The sequence below is a fragment of the Patiria miniata genome, unplaced genomic scaffold, assembly GCF_015706575.1.
Source record: "Patiria miniata isolate m_02_andy unplaced genomic scaffold, ASM1570657v1 HiC_scaffold_24, whole genome shotgun sequence".
NCBI classification, from domain to species: domain Eukaryota; kingdom Metazoa; phylum Echinodermata; class Asteroidea; order Valvatida; family Asterinidae; genus Patiria; species Patiria miniata.
This window is the reverse complement of record NW_024037063.1, coordinates 3,891,172-3,899,441: the sequence shown is the minus strand read 5'-3', so window position 1 is coordinate 3,899,441 and position 8,270 is coordinate 3,891,172. Positions and strand designations below refer to the sequence as shown.

The window sequence follows — 8,270 nt, the reverse complement described above, 5'->3', positions numbered from 1 at the left end:
TGGTTGGATACAAAACATTGTTTCGTTCCTTGCTCTTTTATGGTCAGTGCGGCACGGTCGCGGAGCTGCTTCAGTGGCGGCTCGGGGATTGGACAACTATAGGTCGACATCATTTTCGTCGGGCATAAACATTATTAATTCTGCAGAACTTTAAAACGGTGTTTGTGTTCAAAATTCCGTAACTTGGAAAGTGCATGGGTGATTTGAAAGCTTATTAATTGGGCTTTCAGTGTGCTACTTGCAGAACTTCGTCTTTTTATTCTATATCTATGGTTCACGGGCTGAAGCACGCGCTAATGTCTTTCACGCACATTTTGTGCGCGTGACGTATTCACTTACGGTACTCCATAGGCCTAATGTCCATCACGTACTATCAGGCCTATTTACAAAAATATTATGCCCTCTATGGTTGGTAGGTTGCCGCCGCGCCTACGTAAATCGTATAAAATATAGTGAATTAGCCTTAACGGCAGAAGCAGGAGCCTAAATAACAACCACAAAAACAATCATCGGAAAGCAATTTAGCTATAGGCCTACGAGTACGAACGACCTTCAACATCAGCTATATATTGTTTTTATTATTTCGTCTCAGCTAGGCCTATATGATAGCTGTTCCCTCAGGCCTAATTTACTCATTTTCATTATCAGTTATAGCGTAATTAGTGGGACGTAACTATGACAACTGGACAAACCCAGCAAATGACGCCTTTTTTTGGTTGTTCAACCGGTTGGTGGGCGAAGCAAATGAGGAGCATGGGCGTCGCGAGGGGGGGGGGGGGCAAGGGGGGGCACTTGCCCCCCCCCCCCTGGAAAAGCAAAAAAAAGAAAAAAGAAAAAAAGGAAGAAAAAAAGGAAGAAAAAAAAGACAAGAAAAAGAGGCGCAAAGACAAAGTGGTGTAAATTTAATGATTTGGGGGGGGGGGGGCAAAATGTCCCTGCCCCCCTCTAAAACTGATACATCGAGAATGTGTTGAGAAATACAAGCATTTTTTGGCAAAAACATTTTTTTGCCCCCCTCTAGAAAAAATCCTGGCGACGCCCATGATGAGGAGTGAATAATAAAGATAAAAGATTTGAAGGTTTGTGTGTTGAAGATCAATTTACGGTAGCACCGTGTGACTGTCTATTTTGTGAGTTTGTGAGGTTAATGAACCAGGGAAAACTCAACGTTTCAGACAGTATGCTCTGCCCGTCGTCAGGAGACTGTAATAAAGAGCTACCCACATCATCAAAACAATACAAAAGGCACTGCAATTAAGTGCCTTACCTGTTGGCATCATTATAGGAGAAAACAAATACTCGTCTGTACCACTCTTAAAGACTCTTCCAATGTATCCAAGCCTTCTTTTTCATACAATAGTAATTTTATGTGAGCTCCGATCCCCCTGTGTCACGCATGAAGATTTTCTAGACTAACCGAGATACGCACGACTTGCAGTGCCTATATAGGCCTAACCATGAAATGTTCGATTCGGTCCTATCAATAAGTTAGTATATAGTTACCCTGACAACTAGCTAACCCTGATAAATATTAATAAAACTTGGCAGGTTAGTTATATCTGATGTATGCATCGTGCAATGTAGATGATGATTACGGGAACTTTGAGAGTCCTCTGCATACTTTTCACAGTGCAAGTAGGGCGTATACATATGCGCCTTTCAAGGATGAGGCATTGTTTACCGTACCTGTCTGCTGTTGGCCTTATTGATTGCTGCTCATTATAAGTGCGTGATACTGATTGCACGAGCGTGAGAGACGTGCAAAGGCCCAACACGGTGAAATTCATTTTATACATTTGGTTTTTTGACTTCGCCTTTGACGCAGTTTAGGCCCCAATTGGACGAGCAAGGAGTGCATCCGTGTGCGAATTGCAAAGGAGAAGATTTCAAATTTCACGATTCGGGCTTGAAGAACGTTTGATAAAGAATCCTATTTGATCTATCACATACGTATACGTGTCGCTACAAGCAAGATGGCTTTTGTTATAGAGGCGTTGTTTTTGGCTCTTGTGGCAAAAACCTGCCTCTGTCAGTGTCCGAATATCAGTTTCGTGTCTCCTCGTGAGTTTTACTTCGCGAACAACCGAGTCCTGCAGGGTTATGTATTTCAAAAGAACACTGTATCTTCAGCTGTGATCTGTGGGAGAGACTGCTCTATGGACCCGCAGTGTGCATCGTTCAACTATCATGCAAACAGCCATATTTGTGAACTCAACAATCAAACGAGAATCCAGAGCCCATGTGCCCTTGTTTCGAGGCAAGGCAGCATCTTCTTTGACGATAACTATGAAACCTCCTTCTTTTCGGTACCTTATGCTGGGAAGTACCCGAGCTGCAAAATGCTGTTGAGAGCTGGTATCATGTGTGAGAGTGATGTCTACACCATCTATCCATCTGGCATGGCTGAGGGCTTGCAGGTCTACTGTGACATGGAGACCGATGGAGGAGGCTGGACTGTCTTTCAGCGACGTCAAGATGGCTCCGTTGACTTCTACCGCAACTGGGTTGACTACCAATCTGGCTTTGGCGATCTATCTGGTGAGTTCTGGCTGGGCAATGAAGCTCTACGCATCCTGACCGAGACTGGACAATGGCAACTTCGTGTTGACCTGGAGGACTGGGAGGGCAACACGGCTTGGGCAGAGTACAGTGAGTTTGGTGTATCTGGGCAAAATTACGCACTCCATGTTGGCTCTTATAATGGAATGAGTACAGCAGGTGATGCACTTCAATATCTTAATACATATCCATTTACAACAAAGGATCAGGATAATGATATTCACGGGACACTGAACTGTGCAAATCGGCATGAAGGGGCATGGTGGTTTGGGAAGTGTTTTACTAATTACGGTGCCCATCTCAATGGGAAATATATATACTGCCAACCTCCCTGCGACTCAACTGACATGGGTTTGCAATGGTACGCCTGGAGTGGACATTTTAAGATTCCCTTAAAGCAAAGTGACATGCGAATGCGAGAAGTCTCATAAGTTAAAGGCAATTGAGTGCCAATTTTGCATTTTCACCCCATAACCACCCCCGTTTAACTGTTTCTTGTCAAAACTACATGTACATCAGCAATAACCTGAAAATAAATTTCCAAATTCAACATAAACCGAGAGATTTCATATTTATACTACATGTATATAAGCCTTATTATAAAGAATTTCTGGTCAGTTCTCCAGAACAACAACAAAATCGGTATGTATTTTGACAGTGTTAATGTTTTAAGTGTGTAGATGCTAAAATCCGTAGCCAGCCATCCAAACCGGTAGAATTAAGTACGAGAAGCAAAGACCAATCACACCAACTGACGTCGGCTGATAATTCAAAGCAATACAGTTTTCCATTTATTAGCCTTTTTTTTTTAAAGGATGGATTGGTTTCTTAAGTCAACCTATTGTTACGGCCTACACCAATTCAATCGAATACAAAACGGCTGTTGCAAATGGCAACCCCGATGCCGGACTACCCCAATATTAGTGTTGATGACACGCTGTCACTTTAGGAGAACGATCTATAGTTAACAAAGAACTGCATTTTACCAATTACCTTTCCATTTCCGTACGATACACAAAAGTTCACCCAAAAGTGACAACTTAAATCCAAGTAGAGCATACAAAATTGTTTGTGTCAATCCTTCGGTACGCGTACGGTACGAATATAGAGGCCTTTATATGATTGATTAATGACACATTGAAAAACATAAATTTGATGATTATTTCGACCAAATTAAAAAACATTCGGATGGTTGGTGGTATAGATAAAATAAAGTCTCGGAAAAGTGTTCAATGTAAATTGGTTTAGACCTGTTGCGTTAAAGGCGGCGTATATAGAGAGGGCAATGGTTTTGCATCACTTGGATAGGCATGAGCTATAAACCTTTGTGTATTCATTGTTAAAAATTAAACCAACAAAGAATACCCTCTATAATATCTGCAAGGCTTAAGGTCTATGAGGGTTTTTTCAGTAGGAATTGATGATTGTAAATTTCCTCTGTTGAGGTCATTGTAAATAATGATTGGTATATTCATCTATGTATGGTAACATAATTGTTAATAAATAATCTTTTTATTTCCTCTGCATTGTGATGATTGTAAATTGGCCTTTTAGTTGGTCTAAATTGTCCGCACATATTATGTATAATTTATCTCTGTGTCGTAATCATTGTGAAATGGTATATACCTTTTGAGATACATGCAAAGTACCAGGTCTATTATTTTTTTTCTTTTAGTAGAAATTGATGACTGTAAATTTCCTTTGTTGTGGTCATTGTAAATAATTATTGGTAATCATCTGTGTATTGTAACATAGTTGTTAATAAATGTGGTTTTTTTTCTGTATTGTGATGATTGTAAATTGGCATATTATAGTCGGTCTAACTTATCCGCACATAATGTATAATTTATCTCTGCGTCGTAATAATTGTGAAATGATGGAGCCTTGCAAAAAAAAAGGTTGCGCCTATAAGTTGGTCTAAATTATCCGCACAACATTGTTTATAATATATTGTTTATCTCTGTGTCGTAATCATTGTGAAAAGGTGTATATATCTCCATTATAGCAATAGATTTTACTGAACTCATGCACCTGCGTACAAAGTAACCATTTTACTGAACTCTGCACCTGCATGCGTATAAAGTAATGTATTTCTGTGTAGAGAACTATGAAAATTTGTAACCTCCTTTTTAAATTTTCAATGTGTGTATCGATTGCTGAAAACGTGAAATTTCGATGAGTTTTGACTCGGTGATGTTAATAAGTAATGTTCTTGGATTAAAGTCTGAAAGAAAAAATATTTGGAAATCAAAAATGTAAAAAAAAAAGGTATTTTATAGTTCCTTCGAAATCAATGATGGATACAGCATGTGTAAGCTATATCTTTCCTGTTATACACTTTAGAGAACATTGTCTTTGAGAATTAAAAACAAAATTTCAAAATTATTCAACAAAAATAGACCTATACTTTGAAAAATGACTTTTTGAGGGGATAAAAAGGTATAGAAAAAATATAACAGATGTGATGCTGCTCTGCCTGGATCCATCAATGAGCCTAATAGCATTTTTAATGTTCGATGTTAGAAAGAGCAAAAAGTAAAAGAAAAACATGGTCAGCATCACTTAATTAAAAGACAAAATTGATAAGTTGTACGTTTCCAGGAGGGGGGGGGGGTCCGAGGTGGTAGTTGGGTTGTCATTTACAAAATGGAAGAAAAAAATTCAAATTTCCTTAACTTTCTTGATAACTTTATCGCTTAATATCGCAAATCTTGATTCTTTGCCTTAGGGCTTGCCTTTTGATGTACTTAAGTATAGCCCTGATAACTTACCTTCAATAACCCAGCGACCTCAACCACCCGCACCCACCCACAAGAAAATCCTGCATCCGCCACTGGTATTAACTTCAACAATAAAATGTTAAATGGGCATAACGCTCTTTGTCAAACACAAAATTGTGTTCGGCAAGAATTAAGACATTTTATTTTCAACATGACGGTTTTCATTACCATTCAAAATATTCATGTACATTGCAGAGGCTAAATAAAAATTATGACCCCAACGCGGTAAATTTGGTTTCAACTTGCGCGTAATTATTTTCGATTATTTCAATTTACTGTAGTTTCTCCTTTTTTATGGACTCCCAACAGTACAGTGGCCTACGACTTGGCAAAATGTAGCGAGCGTAATAAAGCAAACGGCACGCTGGCGTTACGGATGATTATTATCGATTATTGATCATGGCATCTGAAGAAAAAAAAATATATACGGTCTTGACCACCTCCAAAAATTCAAGGTAAAATTGGCTTAGAAATCTCCTAAGCCAGGCAATAGGCACAAGTGGTTCCCTTCCGCATGCCTTCAATGTTTTTTTAAGCGGGAAGACGGATACCTCTTTAATGTTGTTTTTGCGCAGGACTAGACTGCGCACTGCTACTCATTATGGTATCCATGCGCTAAGCGAATATAGTTTAATATTTTGTTATTTAAACAGATTTCACTGTATGAAATTATTTCGTATTGAGTACAGAAAATAAAGAGGTGTGAAAGAAAATTTAGCAAAGTGAAAAAATAGAGAGGAAAGACGAATACAAAGCAGGATTTCTGCACAAGAAGTAGGCCTATACACAGGGCGCATGGATAGTTAAGTCGAGTGATTCGACATCGTCGGCCATTTTGTGCAAGTTTGGCGGTCGGGAACCATCCCCGGTAAGAAGGGTCAAATTTTATTCAATTTTTAGCATTCTTAACCGTAGTACAAAATTCCAATTCATTTATCAGAAGGTTTGAACTTATTAATACTAATATCCGAGGTGCGGTTTTGTAAGCAGGGGTCTTCCGGGAAGGGTGAGCAACTTGCGTTATTTTGCGCTCGTTTTGTTTGCGATTTGTACACGCGTAGACCCGCTGTAAAAAAAATGGTCTGCAACTGAATCAATGTATGAATCACGTATGGCATAGGCCTTCCGGTATATGGACGGTGTGTAATCTAGTAGTAATAGGCCTAACGTTAGATAGCCTAGTAAGAACAAATTCACTTTTGCCCCAAATTTTCTAAGATTATTTTCTGAAGGGGGGGGGGGAGATTAAATTCAAACAATGAAAAGCAGTCTTAGTCTTACTTTGGTGCCGCGCGCGCGGGAGGGGGCGGAGATGGGCAAAAGCCAGATATTGGGGAGGGGGTCATGCATGGGGGAGGCAGAGATCTTCCTAACATTACCCACATTGTGACACGCTGAAATGACTGTGTACTTCATACATCAATTTAGGCTACATCAACATTTGTTGGCCCTTCTATATACACTGACCGTACCCTTTTTGGAGGAGGATAAATAAACTAGAATAACCTAAGCAAAATTGAGCAGTGCAGTCCAAATATTGTGTTAGGTGCATTTTGCTTAAAAGGACAAAATAGGTCAATAATATTACTCCTTCTATTTGACATCACATCAAGGGTATAGGTCATTGTTCCTCGCTGATATGCATGACTAGAAACATATTGTACATACATAGACAATTGTACTTAAATTGTCACTCAATTCACATAATACTAGATCCTGTCCTTAGTGAAAAGGGGTCTACATGTATTTGAGGTGGAGTTCTAATTGTCGTTAAAAACGTGCAATATACTTTAACTTGTAAGCATTCACACCCTAACATCCCATTTTTGCCTTACAGCCCTGTGTTGCAGTTCAGACATTGTCAGATGCTGTCGCCATATTACAAATTTTCGGAGCAGGGATATACATTTTTTTGGGGGGGGGCAACAGCGATTGAGATAGCAAATAAAAAAAATCACTTTTAGTCATTCTTACATACATTTTGGTTTATTATACAGAACAAATAATAACTTTGGTTTTGACTGAATAACAGAATTTAAAATACAAAATCTAATGTTAAAACTGAAAATGTAGTAATAGAAGTAATGGCTTTTGCATCAACTAAAAATAAAACAAAGTACTGTGCAAGTTGTGTCGAGTGAAAAATATAACAAACATTCAAATTACAGATGAAAGATATTTCACTACAAGTCCAAAATTTCAAATGTTTCGTGCCAACAGCATGACTTTGGCCGAGTCACTACGTTACAGTTACTCTCACTGAGAATTTATTTTGAATCATCACACAGGAACTCAACATCTGAACTCAGATTTGACGGCAAGATAAATTGTTTACCAATATAAACTGTGCAGCCCTAAGTATACAATTTTCTTTATTTGCATCTAAAATGTATCAGGCAAACGAAGAGGCAATCAGGCCCGCATGCTACACAAAATATTGGGGGAAGTCTCTGTAGTCCGAAGTACCATTGGTGCGAAGTCCCATTGGTGCGAAGTCCCATTGGTCCGACATCCCATTGGTCCGAAGTCCCATTGGTCCGAACTCCCATTGGTCCGACGGCCCATTGCTCTATACCTTCCATTGGTAAAAGCGTCCCATTGGCCGAATCCCATTAGTCCGAAGTCCCATTGGTCCGACATCCCATTGGTCCGACGCTCCATAGGATTAGGGTTATAGGGTTAGGGTTAGGGTCAGTCAACCTGAACCAGTGGAACTACTTAGTATCATGTTTCATCGGACCAATGGGACTTCGGACCAATGGTACTTCGGACCAATGGGACTTCGGACCAATGGTACTTCGGACTATCGAGACTCAACCAAAAATTGGAAGGACTTAAAATTAAAGTTGAAGGACCTTAAAGGGAATATACATCATTTGCTTTTGCTGTAATTTTCAGAAATGGGTGGAATTGGGGGGTCGGAAATATAAA

General features: G+C 39.4%; 1 protein-coding gene across 1 annotated transcript; it reads left to right on the top strand.

The window, feature by feature from the left end:
* The first annotated feature begins 1,479 nt into the window (after nt 1-1,479).
* On the top strand, nt 1,480-3,955 carry LOC119731623 (ficolin-2-like). Its single transcript, XM_038204823.1, has one exon. It carries the CDS (start codon nt 1,974-1,976, stop codon nt 2,988-2,990), a length of 1,017 nt encoding a protein of 338 aa, XP_038060751.1. The 5' UTR covers nt 1,480-1,973; the 3' UTR covers nt 2,991-3,955.
* The last annotated feature ends 4,315 nt before the right edge of the window (nt 3,956-8,270 follow it).

Excerpts from the sequence above, each read along its gene's own strand:
- LOC119731623 (XM_038204823.1), top strand. The coding sequence starts at position 1,974 with ATGGCTTTTGTTATAGAGGCGTTGTTTTTGGCTCTTGTGGCAAAAACC.